The following is a 20,874-nucleotide window of genomic DNA, read 5'->3' as shown; positions in this document are numbered from 1 at the left end:
GGAAGGGGGTGGGGGTGGGAGTCGGCCGTTTCCCCCCAAAACGCTGGCTCACCGGGAGGACGAGCTTCGCGCCTCCCACCCCCCTCTCGGGGATGGGGGGGGGGGGGGAGACAATCGACGGTAATAAATAAGCCCGGGGCCGGGGGGGGGGGGGAGCCCGGGAGACTCTCAGAGTCCAGGAAGGCTGGAGGCGCGGGGCGGAGAGGGCGGTGGCGATCCTCGGGGAGGCTGGGGGGGCCGGGGCCCGGGCGCCCCAGCAGCAGCCTCTAAAAGTTAAAATGGCTGCCCTGAGGGGCGGCCCCGACGAGGGGAGACTTGGGGGACAACGGGGACTTGTCGACGTCCACCCTCTTCGGGGCGCGGCCGCGGTAGCCCTCGGCACGGCCCAGGTACAGGAGGTGTCTCCCGGGCCCCCCGGAGTACCTGGAGGGGCCCCCGGAGGGGACTCGGGTGAGCAGCGCCGGGGGCGCCCGGTGCGTGGGGAACGGCAGGCGGCGGCTCCCCCCGACGCCGAGGCGGGGAGCCGGGGCGGAGAGCGCGGGCCGCGTGGGGGCGGCGGGCGCGGCGCCCTGGCCGTCGGGGGGCACGTCCAGCCGGAGGGGCGGCGCGCATTCTCGGGGGAGCGCCCCCGAGTCCGCGAAGAGGGGGGGGCTGGGGGCCGGCTCGGGCGGGAGCGGCCGGCAGGTGAACGGGGCCGGGGGCTCGGCGGCCTTGCGGGGCGGCTGCGGGCCGTGCAGGTAGCGCAGCAGTTCCTCCAGCGTGGTCACCTCCACCGCCTGCCCCGGGCAGCCGGGCGGCGGCGGCCTCACCAGCACGCGCGGCGCGGGCCCGCCGGCCGCGTGGCCGCCCCGCGCGCGCCCCGGACCCTCCTTGGCGTTGTTCCCGTTCTGGTTCCACTCCCACGGGCCCCCGGAGGCGCGGAGGTGCTTGACGGGCAGCTCGGGCGTGGACTCGGGCGTGGGCAGGCAGGCCAGCTCGGGCGGAGGCCCGGCCTCGGGCGGAGGCAGGAAGGTGGTGTAGAGCTGCGGCGCCGGCGCCGGGTCGGCGTCCTTGGACGGCGGCGGGGGCTCCAGGCCGGCCCCGTGCAGCCGGGCCAGGCTGCGAAGCGAGAGAGGGCGCGGGAGCACCGGCGACTCCACGTCCTTGTTCCGACGGTGGTGGGTGCGGCGACACACACAGGAGACCAGGAGGCCGGAGACCGAGGCGCCCAAGGCGAAGGCTGCGGCCACACTGGCCAGGAGCAGCGGGATGGGGACGGAGCGGGAGGCCGAGGCGGGGAGGAGGTCCCGGCGCACGCCTGCCGACCGAGAGGGAGGAGGGAGGCTCAGCCCCGCGGAGGCCGCGGAGGCTGGGCCTCCAGGGCAAGTTCAGGAAGTCTTAACACCAGTCGCGTGGCGCCTCGGATCAGACCTCACCGCCTGCCCCCCCCCCCGCCCCGCGGCCCCCCCCACCGGCTGGGGCATAGGTCTGGGGAGTCTCCAGCCCAGCCTGGCCCCTGTGAGCCATGCCAAGAACCTCTGCCAAACTGCTCGTGCAGGGGGAGGCGGGCTGCGATGCCCAGCTCTGGGCAAGGAAGGCCCCACACAGGCGTTAGTGGGCACCCCACACCAGCCTTAGGACTCTCCAACCGTCAGCAGCCCCACACTGCACTCCTCGGCCCTCCCAGGTAAGTCCCCTTACCCTCAGTGTGAGCTCCAAGAGTGGAAGACAGGGGCCCGGGGTGGACATCACTGGGGGAACTGGGGGTCTCAAGGGAAGGGCCAGGACCCAGAAGCACTGGTGACAGAGACCAGGTCAGAGCCGGTGAGGCTCCTGCTCTCCCTCCCCTGCGACCCCCATACAAAGGTTCTCTTCCCCTCTTCCCCCATCTTCGGAACCTAAGAGTTCAGAACTCTAATCTGTACTTCCTTTTGGAGTGGAAGGGCTCACCGTACACAACCTTTATTTGTTCTAAGTCCTATTTATCAAGCATCCAGGCATTGAGCCAGATGCTGGTATCTGGAGGATGCTGACCCTTTTCTGGGACCATGAGGTGTGCAGAGTGCTGTCTGCTGCTGCTCTTGGCCACAGAGTTGGTATGGAGGCTGAGCAAGGGGAAGGAGAGCTGGAACAAGAGAACTCACCGTAAGCAGAGTCCCCAGGGCCAGACTGACTCCCGGTGGCTCCATCTATGAAGAAAATAGAGGGTAAACACGGGGGTAGGAGGAAGCTTCAGAAAGAGCTGAAGGAGGTGGAACTGAAGGTGAGGAGACATGGCCTGAGATGTGGCCATGAGGCCATGTGCAGCTGGGTGCCTCTGTTTACCTCGACAGTCACCATGCTCCGTGGGCTCATGGTTCCCAGCGAGGGCCACATCAGCCCTAGAAGGAAAAGGAGGCAACTCAGAGCCGGTCTGTGCCTCATCCCCATCTCCCACACCTCCTTTATTTCTCAATCCTTTTAATTCTTTTTCTCTCTAATATAGTATCAGTGTATATTAATTGGAACAGAGTTTCATTAGATATTTCCATACAGGCATATAATGTACTTTGATCAAATTCATCCCCCCTATTAATCTTTTTCACCCCCTCCCCCTTTTGAACACTTGGAAGAGGTTTCATTATTCTATTTTCATACCTGCTCTTCAATCACATTCACCCCTCCTTCACCCTCCCTTCACCCTCCCTGCTTCCCACTCCCTAGCACAGTCCCCTAGCTTTACTCTCCTGTCGTCCTCCCTCCCCGCTTCCCAGGCTTCCCTTCTTTAGTGGTGGAGAATATTATCCTCAGATCTACGGGCTCCTTACTTACCCACCAGGTCCTCTGATATCCACACAGCCTCTGGAGCTGTGCCATCCACAGTATGGGTCCCGAGAAGCCAGACAACTCCTAAGGGAAACTGAGTCATATGAGACTGGGACCCCCTTCACTCCGGTCACATTCCATTTCACAGCCTTTTCTACTCTTCCCCTGGCTTACGGGAAGTTCCCGGCTCCATATTCCCATCCCAGCCTGCCCTCGAGGCTTTGGTTGTTAGTCCCCTTTAGAATGTTCAAGTACCCTTTTACCCCAAGCATCCCCTCCAGCCCACTCTGCGCTCTTGCTACCCAGGAAGCCTGGCGAGGCAGTGCCACTGGATTTCAGGCCCCTCTTACCTTTGACAGGCCCCATGTCTGGCACAGCGGCTCAGAGGGAGGTAGACAATACAGCCAGAGAAGGCCACAAAAAGCCTGTGACCTTCAGTGTCCAGCTCCAGCCCTATAATCCGTCGTGCTGTGTGGGCTGCCCGCTTCCCGCTGCACCTAGGGTGAGGCCAGAAGGAATGAGAATGCAGCAAGCGAGGTTCCCTTTTGCCCAAAACGATGAACAGGAAGGGAGGCCACAAACTAAGCTGTGTGCTCAGGCCTCCTCACCATGCTCCTTTCTCGACCCACCGCTCCTGGCCCATCAAAAGCCATCACTAGAGTTCCTAGTCCATTCCCACACAGCCATGTGCCACCTCCCAGCCCACCTCTGCCCCTCAGAGAGCAGCCCTCCAGAGACTCACCGCGAAGGGCTGTAGGCATCAATCTCTTCCAATAGGATGGGCTCAGGCTCCCCGGATTGCCCCCCTGGGGGCAGCACCTTCAGCACTGTCCCGTCATTGGAGCCAAGGAACAGGACGGTGGTGTTACTATGGGGGCCAGCCATACCGTCCACAGCTACCTGGGTCAATAGCGCCCTGGAGTGATAGGCCTTGGGTGAGGGCAACCTGTCTAGCTGAAGGTTAGAACCCAGGTTCCCGCTCCAGTGTCCTTCCCTTGCACCCTCTGGGGCTCCCTTCTTCGCTCTCCCCCTTCTGCCTTCGAGAGCTTTTACTCCCACCAATGGAATTGACTCTGGAAAGCCAGAGAAGGAAGAGCGGCTAAGGACAGGGGGCAGTGGCCAGTGTTTCATAGCCCCATACCTGTTACTGAGCGTGAGGAGAGGCTGATGGGTGGCAGGTGGCACAGCGGGGTCTAGCAGTGGGTGTGCCTTGATGAAAGTCAGGACGTCATCAGGGAGGTCTTGAGAAGAGGAGAACAAGGCAGCGCCTCCCACACCTGCACACGACCCTGGCCTGGCAGGCACATGGGAAAGGAGCACCTTAGGGCAGGGAAGCTGACCTTAGTGAAGCCGTGCCCCCAATGCTGCTCCCAAACATGGGTGGTAAAAACCTCTGCCTCCTCCACACAGACACTGGCACTACTGCATCCCTTTCCTGTTGCAACCCAAGTGTCACTGCAGACCCCCACCAGCTCCTTGCTCAGGCCGTGGCCACGTGAGGTTTTCTCCTAATCCCATCTTGGGACGAGACACTTTGCTTCTGCTCCCAGCAAAAGCCACCCCCATCCTGGGTACCTGGGTGAAGGGACCCTGTCCTCAGACACAGGGGTCCAGGCCCCATCCAGACTCCTCTGCTCCTTGAACTTGCCCTCAAACCCACGCTCAACATCATCCAGGTAGAAGGCGCAGACTGCAGAGCCAGGAATGCTGAGGAAGCCAGAAAAAATGCGGGATGAAAGAAAGGGCCTGCAAAGTTCCTGCCTGCACTACGCCACGAGGCAGAGCCGGGGCTCGGCGGCCACTGGCTGCCACGCTAGGAGAAGAAGAAAAACAAGTGGGCAGAGCAGAAAACCAGATGTGTTTAAAGTACACCCTCACTGTCTCCAACAATAGAACTTAAGAGGGGAGTTTGAACTTAGGTAGAACAAGGAACAGATTCAGTACTAGCCAGCCAAGGACCAACCTATTGGTCTGAGTGGTGAAGACTCCAAAGAGCGCAGAGCGACCGTGCAGGTTCACAGGCCCAGTCAATGCCTGCAAGACGTCGAAGTAAAAGGTAGAGTCCCCAGGAACAGAGCAGTTGAGCCGCAGCTTTAGGAAGGATGTCCAATGGCGGTCCAAGGCTCGAGGTGAGCCACCCATGTCCCGTTTACACACCCGGGCCACCCGGGAGAACTGCACCTGCCAGCAAGAGAGGCGGAGAACCACGGGGCCAGTTGGCTGGAAGGAACGTGCTGAGTGATCAGCACCAAGAAGCAAACGCGGGGGAAAGAGGAATTACTTAAATATTTAAGTGAAAAGGCTATCCATTTTAAATTGTAAGTTTATAAAAATATTGATAATTTGTGACCTGACAAACAAGTAAAGTGATTAATACTGCTACCCTTTTTTTTTTTTTTTGGTTGGTTGGTTGATTGTGGGGCTTGAACTCTAGGCCTAGGTGCTGTCCCTCAGCTCTTCAGCTCCAGGCTAGCGCTCTACCACCACGTGAGCCACAGTGCCACTTCCGGCTTTTTCTGTTTATGTGGTGCTGAGGAATCGAACCCTGAGGGAAGCATTCTACTGCTGAGCCACCTCCCCACACACCCCCACCCCTGCTTTTTTTGTCATGGGGCTTGAACTCAGAGCCTGGGCACTGTTCCAGAACTTTTTTTTTTTTTTTTTTGTCCATTGTGAGGCCTGAACTCTGGGACTGGGCGCTGTCCCTCAGCTCTTCAGCTCAAGGCTAATGCTCTACCACTTGAGCCACAGCACCACTTCCGGCTTTTTTCTTTTTGCTTATGTGGTGCTGAGGAATGGAGCCCAGGGCCTCATGCATACAAGGCAAGCACTCTACTACTGAGCTATCTTCCCAGCCCTGTTCCAGAACTTTTGTGCTCAAGGCTAACACTCTACCACTTTGAGCCACAGCACCACTACTGGTTTTCTGGTGGTTAGTAGGAGATAACCAGCACTAGGCTCATCATTTGCTTCTTTAAGAAAATAATAAAGGGCTGGGAAGGTGGCTCAGTGGTAGAGTGCTTGCCTTGCATGCATGAGGCCCTGGGTTCAATTCCTCAGCACCACATAAGCAAAAAGAAAAAAAGCTGGAAGTCGCTCTGTGGCTCAAGTGGTAGAGTGCTAGCCTTGAGCTGAAGAGCTGAGGGACAGCGCCCAGGCCCAGAGTTCAGGCCCCATGACCGGTTTCCCCCCCCCACTCCGCAAAATAAAAAGCAGATGGGCCATAGCAAAGAGAGGGAATGATGTGAAGGGTCAATTTGGATAAGGCTCAGAGCTTCTGTCACGGCAGAGAGCTGGGGGCTATTCAGGAAATTGTGTGGTAGAGATGAGAACCTGAAACTTTCCCTTGGACTCAAACCAGCTCCTCAGGGTCAACAGGACTCTCCGGCTACCCACCCCTGATGCCCAGCTCCTTACCCTTCCTAGCCGGGCATCCTCCACAGAGACCTCTCGGAAGAAGAAGTAAACATGCTCTCCATGTTCCAAGGCATGGACAAAGTGTGGCTCTAGGGGTGGGACGGGAAAGGGGAGGGAAGAGCATTTATAGAGCTGCTCAGACACTCTTAGCTCCTCCCCCTCTTCCCTCTGCAAGTATCTTCCCACTGTCCCCACACAGTCCACCCTCCAAGAACAGCCTCCCTCCCGAGGCAGGCCCTGACCTCGGAGCCACTTGGAGTCGTACTTGGCCGAACGGAGGGGGGGCTGAGGCCCAAGGCTTCGGTAAACGACAGCATCGCTGGCCTGGAAATCTGCAGCGGTGGCTGAGTACAGACTGCCCTCTGAAGATATGGGGAGGCCGGTGAGGGAAGGGCTCAGAAGTCTGTTCCCTGTCTGCTGCGTGGGCCCCCACACCCTACCTAGGACTACCCCTCCAACTCAGGGACACAGAGAAAACACCAAGCTGGGGGAGGAGCTCCCGCCAGCCATATGCCAGCTCCTCACACGCCCAGGTGCACACCTGCGAAGATGGCCACATTGGACTGGGTGGCATCAAAGGGGCATCGAGCCTGCCCACTCAGCTCCTCACCCTCCTGCTGCAGCGAAGTTATCTGGAGACAGATGAAGCAGGTTCTAGAACCCTGGGTTCTGGAATCTGGCTCTGCAGCCCCCTCACCTCCTTCCCCAAACCCTCAGAATCCTTGCATGCCAGGCATGCCCATTCCCAACCGCTAGTCCCTTCCCACCAAAGCGATCGCTCCTCTTGAGCTCTCCTCCCTACCCCGGCCCGCCCCAGACCTCCTTTGTACCCCATAGCTGCGGCACATAGGGCTGAACGAGTTTGTCCCACAGGCCAAGAGTGTCTGGGAGTCCCAGGGAACGAGAACACGAATGTAGTTGTAGCACTCGTCCTAGAGAATCCAAAATTCTAGGTTAGTGATAGGGGACCCCTTGACTGGGATTGGGGGTCACAGGAAGTAAGGTTACTATCCCTAAGCCAGTCAGAGTATGTGGCTAAGCTTCCAGACTAAGCTATTTGCTAGCCTCTGGCCTCTCTGAGCCTCATTTTTCTTCCTTCCTTCCTTCCTTCCTTCCTTCCTTCCTTCCTTCCTTCCTTCCTCCCCATCCCCCTCTCTGTCAGTCATGGAGCTTGAACTCAGCGCCTGGGCACTGTCCCTGAGCTCTTTTGCTCAAAGGTTTTCAAGTGATTAATTAGAGACAAGAGTCTCACGGACTTTCCAGCCCGTGCTGGCTTTGAACTACAATCCTAAAATCTAAGCCTCCTGAGTAGCTAGGATTACAGGTGTGAGTCACCAGCAACCGACTTTTCTTTCTTTCTCTCTCTCTTTCCTTCTTTCTTTCCTTCTTTCTCTTCCTTCCTTCCTTCTTTCCTTCCTTCCTTCCTTTTGTTTTGTTTTCTTTCTTTTCTTTTCTTTTTTTTTTTGCCAGTCCTGGGGTTTGAACTCAGGGCCTGGACACTGTCCTTGAACTTATTTTGCTCAAGGCTAGCACTCTACCACTTGAGTCACAGCACCACTTCCAGCTTTTTCTGTTTATGTGGCACTGAGGAATTGAACCCAGGGCTTCATGCATGCTAGGCAAGCACTCTACCACTGAGCCACATTCAGCCCCTCTTCTCTCTCTCTCTCTCTCTCTCTCTCTCTCTCTTTGGTGAGGTGTCCAAAGGGAAATCAGAAGCAAGAGCTCTCGTTCCTCCCGCTGTCCTCTGCGGGCTGGCAGCGAGACGTGGGTAAGGAATTGGCCGCAGCAGAGCACTGCCACGCTGTGCTCATCCCCTCCTCACCGTCAGCTTCCCCCGCACCGCACAGTTCTCCATATCTTGGCTCCTCCATGTTAGATACTGAAAGGAAACACAAAAGAAGGAAAACCATGGAACAACCTTGACCTCTCCGCACATTACAGCTCCTTTCAGCGCCTTCTCCCCACCCTCGTGCCCCCCAGGAGAACTTGCTTGGCCTCTTCTCCAGGCCTGCGCCTCCTCCCACACAGCTCCTCACCTTGTTGGGCACCAGCCCCTCCCCTTCTTCTTGGGCTTGAAGATCGAAGGAGAAAACGTGGTCCCTGAAGAGGAAGTAAGGAGGGATCAGAGCTGAGCCAACGCACCCTGCCTGAGCTTACCCAACCTTGCTCCTCATCACCTGCTTAGGGACAAACCACACGGACCTCCTCCCCTCCCCTCCTCTTTATTCCATGCCTTGGCATTTGTGCACTGGGTCCAAGCATGTCCATGTCCCATGGCTTGTGCACCTGCATGTGTCCCCTGCAAGATGCTGCAGTGGCCATGCAAGTCCCATGTCTGCCCAGGAGCATGCATGTGTGCCCCACAACTGGGCCTCGGCCAGTTTACCGGGCAGCCACTAGCAAGGTCCGGTTCAAAGTCAGGAATCTCTGAAAGTCCAACCCAAGTTCTGCAGCCACAGCATCATCCTCCAGGCCCCGGAACCAAGTTAACGGGGAAGTACCTAGAAGACAGAGAAGTGGACTGCTGAGAGCAGCCAGGATGCTACCCTCTTCCTCGACTCCCTGTCTAACCAGTGACACACGGCCATGTACAGAGTGGAGACGTGAAGTAAGAGGGGTCCCAAGGCTATTCATAAAAGTAATACCAGTGAGCCGGGAGCCAGTGGCTCATGCCTATAATCCTAGCTACTTAGGAGGCTGAGATCTTAAGACAGAGGTTCAAAGCCAGCCTGGGCATGAAAGGCCATGAGATTCTTTTTTTTTTTTTGGATCCAGTCGTGGGGCCTGAACTCTGGGCCTGGGCACTATCCCTCAGCTCTTCAGCTCAAGGCTAGTGCTCTACCACCTGAGCCACAGCACTACTTCCGGCTTTTTTTCTTTTTGCTTATGTGGTGCTGAGGAATCGAACCCAGGGTCTCAGGCATGCAAGGCAAGTGCTTTACCACTGAGCCACCTTCCCAGCCCGGCCATGAGATTCTTATCTCCCATTAACTACCAAAAAGCCAGACGTGAAGCTGTGGCTTAAGTTGGTTGAGCACTAGCCTGGACCAGAAAAACCTCAGGGACTGTGCTCAGGCCCTGAGTTTAAGCCCCCAAGACCTCGTCTCTACTACCACCATCCCCTAACACACACACACACACACACACACACACAAATTAATAATACCAGTAACACTGAGCACTTAATTCCTGCCAAGCACTTGTTTAGTACTTTATTTGTTTAATTTTCTCTTGTGCTGATTCTGGGGCTTGAACACCGGGCCTGGCACTGTCCCTGAAGCTTTTGTGCTTAAAGCTAGTGCTCTACCATTTGAGCCACACTTGGGTTACATAGCACTCTACATGCACTGTCTCATTTACTACACAAACCCTCTGAGGTAGGTACTCACTTTGGCCCCACTTCACAGATGAGGAGCATAAGGCTGGGAGCAGCAGGGAACTTAGGAGCTCATTTGGATTAAACTGTCTGATTCCAGAGCTGAGCCCAGTTCCTTTTTTTTTTTTTTTTTGGGGTGGGGGGGTCCAGTCGTGGGGCCTGAACTCTGGGACTGGGCGCTGTCCCTCAGCTCTTCAGCTCTAGGCCAGCACTCTACCACTTGAGCCACAGTGCCACTTCCGGCTTTTTTCTTTTTGCTTATATGGTGCTGAGGAATCGAACCCAGGGCCTCATGCATGCAAGGCAAGCACTCTACCACTGAGCCACCTCCCAGCCCCCACTTCTAATTTTCTAATGGTTAATTGGAAATAAGAATTTCATGGACTTTCCTTCCTCAGCTGGCTTGGAACATGATCCTCAGATCTCTGCCTCCTGAGTAGGTAGGATTACAGGCATAAGCCACCAGCGCCCAGCTACTTGTACACTTCAGACCCACTCCAGCTATCGACTTGGTCTCATCATTGAAACCACTGTCTGTGGCTTAAGTGGTAGAGCGCTTGCCTTGAGCTGAAAAGCTCAGGGACAGAGTCCAGGCCCAGAGTTCAAGCCCCAGGACTGACCAAAAAAAAAAAAAGTAATTTGAAACCACTGTCATCAGTGTTCAAAGGAAGCCAAGAGTTTAGGGATAGATAATTTTTTATTCATAAAATGCCAGAGGGTTGCATCTGGAATTTTGTCAGTTTTTTTTTTTTTTTTTTGCCAGTCCTGGGCCTGAACTCTGGGCCTGGGCACTGCCCCTGAGCTCTTCAGCTCAAGGCGAGCAATCTACCACTTGAGCCACAGCGCCACTTCCGGCTTTTTCTGCTTATGTGGTGCTGAGGAATTGAACCCAGGGCCTCATGCATGCAAGGCAAGCGCTCTACCACTGAGCCACCTTCCCAGCCCTTGTCAGTTATTCTTATCTGTCCCCCAGCAATTACCTCCAGTATCTCAACTGCATTTCCTTACTTCTTAAAATTACTCCAAGTCTTATATATAACTGGGCTTGTGGTGCACATCTGTAATCCTAGCACTTGGGAGGCTGAGGCAGGAGGATCATGAGTTCCAGAACAGCCTAGGCCTGAGAGAGAGACCCTCATCTCCCCCCCCCAAAAAAAGACCAAAACAACAATAACAAACAAACAGAAACCTAAATATATAAGCAAGGGCCTGTCAACAGATACAAGTTTTAGAAAAAGTGGGCTTCTAATTTCTGTCATGTTGGGACACAGGCTTATTGGTCGTACAAACAGTTGACAGGGAGGTAAGAATTGTTGGGAACCACTGTAGTAGTCCCAGGCTTTTACTTTGTAGCCAAAAATAAAACAAACAAATATAAGGCATTTACTTCATGCCAGACAGTGTTCTCAGCACTTTACTTCATTTGTATCTATTACCTCATTTAATCTCCAAATAACTTTGTGAAGTAGAATACTATTATTATCTTCATTTTACAGATGAGGAGACTGAGGCATAGGGAGGTTAGATAACCTTACAAGGTCACACAGCGAATAACCAGCTTAGCAGATACTCAAGTATGCTAAGTTTTGTTCTGGCTGAGAGCTCAAGTTCTTTTTTGTTTTGTTAGTAGGGTTTTTCTATGTAGCTCAAGCTGGCCTTCAACTTGAGATCCTCCTGTCTCAACCTCCCCAGTGTTGAGATTACAGAAGTGCACTATCGCAGGTGGCAGAGCTCATATTCTGTGTGTGTGTGTGTGTGTGTGTGTGTGTGTGTGTGTGTGTGTGTGTGTGTGCCAGTCCTGGGGCTTGAACTCAGGGCCTGGATGTTGTCTGTCTCTGAGCCTCTTTGTGCTTGAGCCACAGCACCACTCCACTTTTTTGAGTGGTTAATTGACAATAAGAGTCTCATCGGGACTTTTCTGCTTAGGCTGGCTTCAAACCACCATCCTCAGATCTCAGCCTCTTGAGTCGCTAGGATTATAGGCACAAGCCACCGGGCTCCCGGGCCACTCGACCCCTTTGAGCCACAACTCTACTTCCATTTTTAAGGTTAATGGGAGTCTCATGGACTTTCTTGCCTGGGCTGGTTTCAAACCCTGATCCTCAGATCTCAGCCTCCTGAGTAGCTAGGATGTGAGCCACCAGTGCCTGGCAAAAGCTCATATTCTTAAATGATACTGCCTTTAAATAATAATAAAAAAAAATACAGACCCCAGGATGAGAAGTAACCAATATCGGGTACCAGCTCAATCTGTTTCTTCCCCTTTGCTGGTTGGGCTTCTAGCTTCTCAGAGCCTTTCTGTACCTTGCCTCCCACATAGGAGTCTCAGTCTCCCCTTGCTCATGAGAAGGGCGAGGTGGGTAGAGGGCACTCACCTTGCAGGTCAGAGGTCAACAGAGGGAGGGGGTCCTGAGGAAAGGCAGCCTGGGTGTGGGGAAGTGACAGCAGCAGCAGCAGTAGCAGTAGCAGCAAGGGCATGAGGTAGGGGGCTCGGGGCATCCTGTGCGGGGCAGCTCAGGCCCCCGGGGGTGCCCCCTCACCCATAAGCTGGCCCTGAAAGGGGAGACAGAAAAGTGGGGGAAGAGACCCTTTCCTTCTACCCTGTTGTAGGCTCTTCCCCACGCCTATCCCCAGAAGACCTTGTAAGGTGGGGGTTAGAGCCCTCGTCCACACTGTCCCAGTGCCAACCAGCTGTCACTGTCACTAAGGCTCTTCCCTCTCCAACTGGCCCAAACTGGCTTGTGTGAGGCCCCCCCCCCCATGACCCCAGGTAAGGACAGGACACGCTAGCTCCCATTCCCCCTCCCAGACTTCTCACTCTTCTCTCCTGACTGGCTGGGACACTCGGTAGGTGACACCTCCTGGCCCCCCTTGTGCTAACCCCTTCTCCAGCTATAATTAGACGCTGAAGCCTTAAAATTATAAATAGTGACTCCTTGGCACGAGGAAGAGGCAGAGGGCACTAAGACTGCTCCTTTTCCCTCCCAGACCCCAACGGCACCCTGGGAGCAATGCAGGCACCACGCCCAGGCACCCACAGCTGGGTGGCAGCTCCCAGCCTCTCTAGGGGTGAGGAAGACCAGAATGCAGGGGCAGATAGCCTGGTGGGGGGGGGGAGGTATTGTCTTGGTCCAAGCTTCTATTTCAGGGGTCCTTCCAATGCTAGGGAAGAAGCTGGGCAGGGAGGGAGAAAAGGGGGGGGTGGGCGACAATCTTAGCCAAAAATGAATCTGCATCAAAGCCAGATCAGAGGCTAAATTTAGCTCTGGCTGCAGCTGTCTCCTCGACCACTGGGCCCCCTCCCAGCCTCTCTAGCCCCTTATTCCCTCCCTGGTTCCTAAGGACTTGATTTGGGGGAGAACAGACCTCCTCCTCCCCAACTATGAGGAGCCGGGGAGAGAAGGGACTGGTGAAGCTTAATAGCTCAACGTGCCTCTCTTTTCCTTTCTTCCCTCATTGGGCTGCCTCTGAAATTGAAATATAAATAATTCAATGACAGGCAATTGTAGCCCAAAGTCCAGAGAAAAGACGGATATGGTGGAAGGGATGATGAGACGGGTCTCATTCCCACTCATCAGCCCCCCCAGCCAGCTGACCCTGGCTGGACCCACAGTGGGAGGCGCACATCAGCTTCCTGCCTTTCCCTGACATTGAAATGAGGGGCTGAGGAGGCGCCGGAAATCAGGTCAAGAAGGGGGAAGCATCCTTTCTTTTGTGAACAGATCACGGCCAGCCCATGTCCCCCTCTAAAGAAGAAACCCTGGGTTTAAAGCCCAGTCTCTTTCCATCTCCCCAGTAATTCTGCTCTCAAAGCCAGGACCCATTGTCCCCCACCCCCATTCCAGCGTCACTGGTGGGGAGGCTGACGTCAGGTGGAGCCCCATGAGAGCTGGAGGAAGGGAAGGGGTAGAAACACCTAATGATGACCCCCTCTTCCCCAGAGGCAGACAGTCAGCGAGCTAACGACCCTCCGGTGTGGCAAAGTCTAGCCTCCTTCTCTCCCGCAGCCCATGATTCCGGATGCTGATGCTCCCAGGGGAAGAGAAAGGGACACAGCTTGTCTCCCGTGCTCCCCTACCTGCCCCCCCTCAAGTTGCCCAGGGCAACTGGTATCTTCACCCTGGAAACAACTTTGGTCTCTGACAAGTGGGGAAAATAGCCAGACCCTCTTCCTGCTCCCTGGCAGGGCCTGCTTGTAGCCCCGGCCCCCAGGACTCGCCTGCCCTTTCTTACCTGGGGTGGGGAGTCCTGTGGGGGACCCGAGGGAACTTAGGAGACCTCTGACCTGACAGAAGAAGGGACAAAAGGAGGAAAAAGACTAAGTTACACTTTGCTGAACACATCCCTTAAAAGTCAATGTGAGAATTCAGGCAAAGTCTGCCGAGGCTAGTATCGGGGAGATGCTGCTTTGGGAGGGGGACCTCGTGGGTGAGGAGGGGTGCTGACATTTAGTTCGGTGACAAAGGCACTGACATCTTCATACTGGGGAGAGCCCCGAGCCAGAAGCTGCGGAAAGCTGGGCACCAGCCTTGAGAAAAGGGGTGCCCGGGAGAGTTTGTGGGACACGATGACCACTCCCATGTTGAAACCTTCAACATCCAACAGCATTCTCAGCAAAAAGCGCCCAAGCTAGGGACAATAGAGGCTAATTTACATCTCATTTGCATGCTCTTCATTTCCAGGCAAAATGCTCTGATAGGGAGCACCCCCCACCCCAGTCCCTTCTTCCTTCAGAAAGCAGGCCCGGCCTCTTCCACCAACCTCCCCACACCGCCCCCCTGGCACACACTTCAGGCTGGCTTAGTCCAGCCTCTAAAAACACTTGGTTGGCCTTTGCCTTGGCCCAGGAGACTCAACTGTGATACATCTTTAAGAGGACTTCCCATAGCTGCTTGGGGGAAGCAGCATCTGGGTGGCTCCCACCCAACCTCGGGTCTGGGTGGGGGAGAGGCTCACAGAGACTTGGAGGAACCCTAGGAACACACCTGGCCACGCTTTCCTCCCCTTTCAGATCCCCCCCCCCCCCGGCCCCCAGGCTGGGAGAAGGACTCAGCCCTCCTCTCCGTGGGGCAAGCAGCCACCTCTGGGGAGTGGCCGAGGTCATAGCCAGAGTCTAGCGGAGCTGAGGAAGGGACCGAGGAGGCCGGGCTGGGGACAATAGCAGGAAGCCCTGGCGCTGGTCTCCCGCCTCAGCCCACCTTCTTTAGGGGGCGTCGGGGGTGCCCGGGGAGCCCAGCAGCGCAGACGCGTTCGGATCTCCAAGACCTTTCCCCTCCGCCCTTCCGCGCTCGGCCCCTACCCTGCCTCCCTCCCACCCAGCCCCCAACGAGGAGAAGCCAGGTGTCCCCAGCTTCGCGGGCGGCGGGGCTCCGGGCCAGGGGCTCGACGTCTCCCGCTCAGTGAAGCTAAGGAGGGGCGGGCAGCAGAGTCTGGGCCGGGACCGGGTCCCAGAGCCACGTTAGCGGGAGGAGGGGCTGGAGGGGCCTGCAGGCGCCGGGCGGCGGGGACCGAGCGGGGGTGGGGGAGCGGAGGCGGGTCTCCCCGGCCCCGGGAACCGGCGCCAGAAGCCGAGCACCAACGAGGGCGGGCCCCGGGGCCCCGGGCCGGCGCTGAGCGGCATCGCCAAGCGGCGATGCCCGGTTCTCCTCCTCCTCGGTCCTCCTCTTAACAAAGCCCTGGACCGAGTAGGGGGCGAAGGAAGGAGACGGGAGCTGGGACGATGCCCCAGACCCCGACTCTGCTCAAGCCGATCCCCCAGGGCGTGCTCGGACTCCTGCTTGCACAAGGACGAAGCTGCAGCCCTGACACCCAAGTCCGAACCACACATCGCCTTTGGCATCCCTGCAGGGGCCTCGGGAGTCTGGCCCTCCGCGGGTCTCCGAGCCTCAGTTTTCCCTGCGGGGGAGGCGGGGGGGGGGCGGCTTTCCACCCTCTGTACCGTGCGCGCCTCGGGAAAAAAAAAAAATCCATCTTGGTGCTCCTGGAATCTTGCAGGAGGCGACACAAGTGAGAATGGTGGGAAGAGGAGCACGAGCGCAGCCCCAGCGTCCAACAGTGCGGGGGGCGGGAGGGGGGGCTCCGCCGCGGACCCCTTCCCCCCCCCAGCACCCAACTCTGCTGACCCCCCTCTGCAAGCCGGTGACCCCTCCCGGGTCGCTGTGGCACAGCGGAAGCCAGACCCCGACCTGCGAGCGGCCCCGTCACACCCCCCACCTCTCCATTCCCGCCCCGGGGTACTTGCTCGAGATCCGGGTCAGTAGGCTGGAGATCGAAGCAGGCGGTCAGCAGCTCCGCGCCGTGCAGAGTTCGAAATCCGTGATTGGGGCTCAGGTGAGCTGGGATGAGCGTCCCGGTTGAACGGTACTTGGATGTGGGCGCCCAGGCGCTGTCGGGTTAGGAGAGCCCAGGGTTCGAGTCGCGGCCCCCACTCCCTCCTCGGATCCGCGGAGGAAAACAATGCGACCGCCCGGAGCTCTGGGCTCGGCCCCAGCGGCCCCGCCCGCCTCCTGGCAGGACCCGCCTCCCGCCCGCCTCTAGGTGGCCTCAACTAATCGCGGCTTCAGAGGTCGCCTAGACTCCGCCTTCTCTCCACCTTTCCACCAATAGCATGGCTCGAGGGCGGAGCTCCAGAAGCACCGTCCACCCAGAGGGCGGAACCTGGAGGGTGAGACTGGGGCGAGATGGAGAGACCCCACGGACAGTCGCTGAGACCCTCCCCCCGACCCCCCTCCTCCCCGCTCCGACAGAAGAGGAGACACACACCGAAACAGACAAGCTGGCAGAGGAGAGGCCCTGGGGGGAAATGTCATAAGAGAGGAGGGAAAAGAAGCTGAGAGAAATAGAGACAGGAAACCTGGGGGCCTCGAATGGGCTGGGCTGTCAGAGCCTGCGCGGTCCTCCCTCACTTCCCTTCAATGGCTTTGGCGACTACGTTCCCTAGGGGTTCCTCCTGCTTCTCCTGTCCTCTGCTCCAACCCTCCGCTCCTCCTCTATATGCTTTTCCCTCTATATGCCCATGTGCCGCCTCCAGCTCATCCTGACCCCACTAGGAAGGCCTCGCTTATATTTGGGGGCTTGAGGCCTGAGAAAGGAAAGAAAGTGCCCATGGCATGTTTTCCTTGTCCCCATCATCTCCTCCCAAAGCAGGATGGACTTGGGCCACCATACCCAAGTCAGGAAACTAGTGTTAGTAGTCAGGCTGCTGGCTGATGGAAGAAGACAGGTGAGAGAGCTGAAGCCAAGAGAGAGACATGGAACTGAGCCTAACTGATTCAGAGAAGTAGAGAAGGAAGAGCCACTCTGCACATCTGAAAGACATAAAGTGACCAGCTAGCCTATCTTCATTCTTCGCCATTAGCACAGGCTTAGTAAGTATTCCATTTCTCCTGAGAGGATCTTGAACATCCCTCAATTAGCAAAACTGCTCCTCCATAAAGACCCTTCGATTTTAGGAATGTCCATGAGAAGGGAGAATAGGCGACTTCAAACAGTACTGTTGGTTTCCACCTTAAAATTGGCTGCTAAGATTCTTCCCTGCGTGGGGCTGGAACAAAAGACATTCTCAAAGTTCCCAGGAAAGTAGGTGGCCTGGGAGACATTGACATTCTGGGACAGTATTATCTGAGTGGGCACTTCCATCCACATCTTGGACATTGGATTAGAGGAAAGGAAGGGCAGGTACCATTTTTCCACCAGCTTTGACTGGATGGGGATGAGCGTGTAGAGCATCAACAACTGGGCTAAGTACCTTAGTGAGTAATACACTCACCTACACACACACACACACACACACACACACACACACACACACACACACACACACACACACACAGAAACAGAGATCCAGGCCTGGTAAACCACTGAGGGATTTTGGACCCAAGCCAATTTAGCAGATAGTTAAATTAGGAATTGTTTAAAAGGCTGAAAAGAAGGGTTTTTTTTTGTTTTGTTTTGGTTTTGTCAGTCATGGGGCTTGAACTCTGGGTCTGCGCACTGTCCCTCAGTTCTTCAAGGATAACACTCTATCACTTGAGCCATAGTGTCACTTCCAGTTTTCTGGTGGTTAAAGGAAGATATGAATCTGAATCTGGTTTTGTATCATGATCCTCAGATCTCAGCCTCCTGAGTAGCTAGGATTACAGGCATGAGCCACCGGTGCCCAGCTTGAAAAGAAGTTTTAAGAGAAAGATAATTCAAAGTGCAGAGGCACTTAAAGGTTAAAATTAATTTCTCCAGCTCCTAAAACAGGGCTTAGTTATTCAAATATGTATTTATTGAATAGATTAAATAGATTGAATTATTGAATAGATTGAAAAAGATTAAAGTACAATTCATTAAAGTGTGTGTGTGTGTGTATGTGTGTGTGTGTGTGACTGTGAGTACTAGGACTTAAACTCTGGGCCTGGGTGCTGATGCTGAATTTTTTTCACTGAAGTCTGCCACTTGAGCAACATCTCCCCTTCTGGCTCTTTGGTTGTTAATTGGAGGTAAGAGTTTCATTGACTTTCCTTCCCAAGATGGCTTCAAACCACAATCCTCAAATCTCAGCCTCCTGAGTAGGTATGAGCCAAGATTTGACTCACCTAAAGTTTTAAGACATTATATCTATTGTATCCCTAGCTGTGCATTTGTAAGTTACTCAGGAGATAAAATTGAGAAAAGTAAGGCAGATGAGCAAAATACCATATGCAAACTGGAAAGCATTAAAAAGTTTGGAAAGAACCTGTACCAGTGATTCATGCCTATAATCCTAGTTGTTTAGTAGGCTGAGATGCAGAGGATTGAACTTTGAAGCCAGCAAAGCAGAAAAGGCTATGACATCTGCCTCCAAAATTATCAGCGAAAGCCATAAGCCATGCTATAAGCATGGCTCAAGTAATAAAGTGTTGGCAGAGCAAGTAAATGGAGGGAGTACAAGATCCTCCAGGGAAGAGAGAAGAGAGAAGAGGCAGGTGACAGGAAGAAGAGCCTGCAAATGGAGATCAAGGCTCATTGGAAGGCTGAGTTTGTAGTACTTGAGTCAGAGGAGAGACAGGAAGGAACTCAAGGTGAGGGACTGCCTACAGAAAATGGCTGTGCAAGCCGGGCGCTGGTGGCTCACGCCTGTAATCCTAGCTACTCAGGAGGCTGAGATCTGAGGATCGCGGTTCAAAGCCAGCCCGGGCAGGAGAGACCATGAGACTCCTATCTCCAATAAACCACCAGAAAACCGGAAGTGGCGCTGTAGCTCAAGTGGTAGAGCGCTCGCCTTGAGCTGAAGAGCTGAGGGACAGCGCCCAGGCCCAGAGTTCAAGCCCCACAACCGACAAAAAAAAAGAAAAAAGAAAATGGCTGTGCAGAGGAACTCTGATCCATCCCTTAGTGTAATGGGAAAACACCCTCAAATAGTCAGTGAGGGATCTAAGCAAACAAAAACAAAGAAACAAAAGCAAAGAAAAACAAATAAAGAAGGGCTGGGAATGTGGCTAAGTGGTAGAGTGCTTGTCTAGCATGCATAAAGCCCTGGATTCAATTCCTCAGTACCACATAAAAAGAAAAAGCCAGAAGTGGCACTGTGCCTCAAGTGGTAGAATGCTAGCCTTGAGCAAAAGAAGCTCAGGGACAGTGCCAGGCTCTGAGTTTAAGCCCCAGGACTGGCCAAAAAACAAAAAACAAAACCTTGTCAGGTGCTGGTGGCTTATATGTAAATCAATCCTTGGTGCTCAGGAGGCTGAGGATTGAGATTCAAAGTCAGCCCAGACAGGAAAGTTCATGAGACTCACTCTTATCTCCAATTAACCTCTAGAAACCAGAAGTGGCACTCTGGCTCACATTGAGTGGATGGTCACCTTCAGGCAGCAGTCTCCACTTGTGACAATCTGCTTGTCATGTCACCAGCAAATCCATCAGACTGGATCTATATGTCTTATTTTTGTTTGTTTGTTTTGTTGTTAGTCCTGGAAGCTGAACACGAGTCCTCAAGCTAGGTAGGGAGGCAGTCTACCCTTGAGCCATGCCCCTCAGCCTATAATGCCCTCTTAGAACAACCTTGATTTGACTCTTAACTCTTGAGTTTGATGCCTGCAGCCCCAGAATCTGAGGGTCTGTGGCTTTGGAGGTGGCTTACATATCATCTTTCAGTAAAAAGCCCCAATATTTCCCTTTCCAATACTTTTATCTTGAACTCTGAAGGGCAATAGTCTTCTTGCTAGACTTCCCAGCTGGCTGGGTGCCTATATTTTCCTCACCCTCATTCTCATCCTTAAGCCCAGAGGTAGCTGGGAAAACACTTTTGATATTTTGCTTATGAGGCTTAGATATTATTTCACAGCTCCCTGACCCAGACTCCTAGATAATCTAAAGTTCTTAAATACCAGGCTGCATGTCTAGGGCACTTGAGATCGGCGAGCCTTTCCCCTAAAACTCCAGTATTTGCACATCAGTAGAAGTTTCTCAAGTAAATACAGAGAACCAGATCCACTTTATAAGTCCTGCTCAACTCCCTGCCTAAGACACAGAGAGCAAGGGCTATGTATGCTATTGGGCTGTCTTAGGCTAGGAGGGGCCCCAGGCTGACTTTGCTACTGGCTTTTGTTAAAAACTCTGGGGACTGCTGAATGGTATATTACTAGGAAAATAGGAGTAGATTTACATTCAAGTGAGCACCCATCACTTTAGGTAGAATTCAGCCCTCCCTCTCTAAGGTCTGTTTTCTAAAAAGCAGTCTCTTCTCAGGACCCCTTTTCTTTGGATTGTACAAGGTGGCCATTGTTCCCAAATGAAAAGACACCAAGCTGGGCACTGGTGGCTCACACCTGCAATCCTAGCTACTTGGGAAGCTTAGATCTGAGAATTATAGTTCAAAGCCAGCCCTGGCAGGAAATTCTGTGAGACTCTTATCTTCAATTAACTACCCCAAAACAGGAGGTGATGCTGTGGCTCAAAGTGGTAGAGCACTAGCTTTGAGCAAAGGAGCTCAGGGAGAGTCCCCAGGCCCAGAGTTCAAGCCTCAAAATCAACCAAAAAAAAAAAAAAAAGAAGAAGAAGAAAGAAAGAGAGAGAGAAAGGAAGAGAGAACGAGAGAGAGAAATAAAGCAAGCCAGGTACTGGTGATTCACATCTGTAATCCTAGCTACTAAGGAGGCTGAGATCTGAGGATCGAGGTTCAAAGCCAGCCCGGGCAGGAAAGTCTGTGAGACTCTTATCTCCAATTAACTACCAGAAAACTGGAAGTGGCGCTGTGGCTCAAGTGGTAGGGGGCTTGCCATGAGCTGAAGAACTGAGGGACAGGGCTCAGGCCCAGAGTTCAAGCCCAT

General features: G+C 54.5%; 1 protein-coding gene across 2 annotated transcripts; it reads right to left on the bottom strand.

The window, feature by feature from the left end:
* Window positions 1–215: 215 nt before the first annotated feature.
* Sema6c (semaphorin 6C) lies at window positions 216–13,865 on the bottom strand. 2 transcript variants are annotated; one of them, XM_042681888.1, is made up of 19 exons: window positions 13,814–13,865; window positions 11,956–12,133; window positions 8,591–8,705; window positions 8,241–8,304; window positions 8,027–8,083; window positions 7,032–7,133; window positions 6,743–6,833; window positions 6,444–6,563; window positions 6,202–6,290; window positions 4,748–4,965; window positions 4,360–4,491; window positions 3,926–4,078; window positions 3,527–3,700; window positions 3,135–3,281; window positions 2,791–2,868; window positions 2,305–2,360; window positions 2,124–2,168; window positions 1,681–1,776; window positions 216–1,297 (listed from the first exon to the last, which is right to left on the bottom strand). In XM_042681888.1, exons 2-19 carry the CDS (start codon window positions 12,077–12,079, stop codon window positions 267–269), a joined length of 2,892 nt encoding a protein of 963 aa, XP_042537822.1. In that variant the 5' UTR covers window positions 12,080–12,133; window positions 13,814–13,865; the 3' UTR covers window positions 216–266. The 2 variants fall into 2 exon arrangements, with proteins under 2 accessions (XP_042537822.1, XP_042537823.1); XM_042681889.1 differs by lacking the exon at window positions 1,681–1,776.
* Window positions 13,866–20,874: the final 7,009 nt, after the last annotated feature.

Source organism: Dipodomys spectabilis, unplaced genomic scaffold (assembly GCF_019054845.1).
Source record: "Dipodomys spectabilis isolate Male_0828 unplaced genomic scaffold, ASM1905484v1 ptg000069l, whole genome shotgun sequence".
Lineage (NCBI taxonomy): Eukaryota > Metazoa > Chordata > Mammalia > Rodentia > Heteromyidae > Dipodomys > Dipodomys spectabilis.
Note: the sequence above shows the minus strand (reverse complement) of the source record. Positions and strands in the feature narration are given on the sequence as shown.

What these genes read in the sequence shown, in the direction of transcription:
- Sema6c (XM_042681888.1), bottom strand. Translation starts at nt 12,079, where the DNA reads ATGCCCCGAGCCCCCTACCTCATGCCCTTGCTGCTACTGCTACTGCTG. An exon ending in TTCACCACTCAGACCAATAG is followed by an intron (nt 4,492 to 4,747) that starts GTTGGTCCTTGG and finishes TGGCTTCCTCAG; the next exon opens with CATTCCTGGCTCTGCAGTCT. An exon ending in CCCTGGGGACTCTGCTTACG is followed by an intron (nt 1,777 to 2,123) that starts GTGAGTTCTCTT and finishes CTCTGTCACCAG; the next exon opens with TGCTTCTGGGTCCTGGCCCT.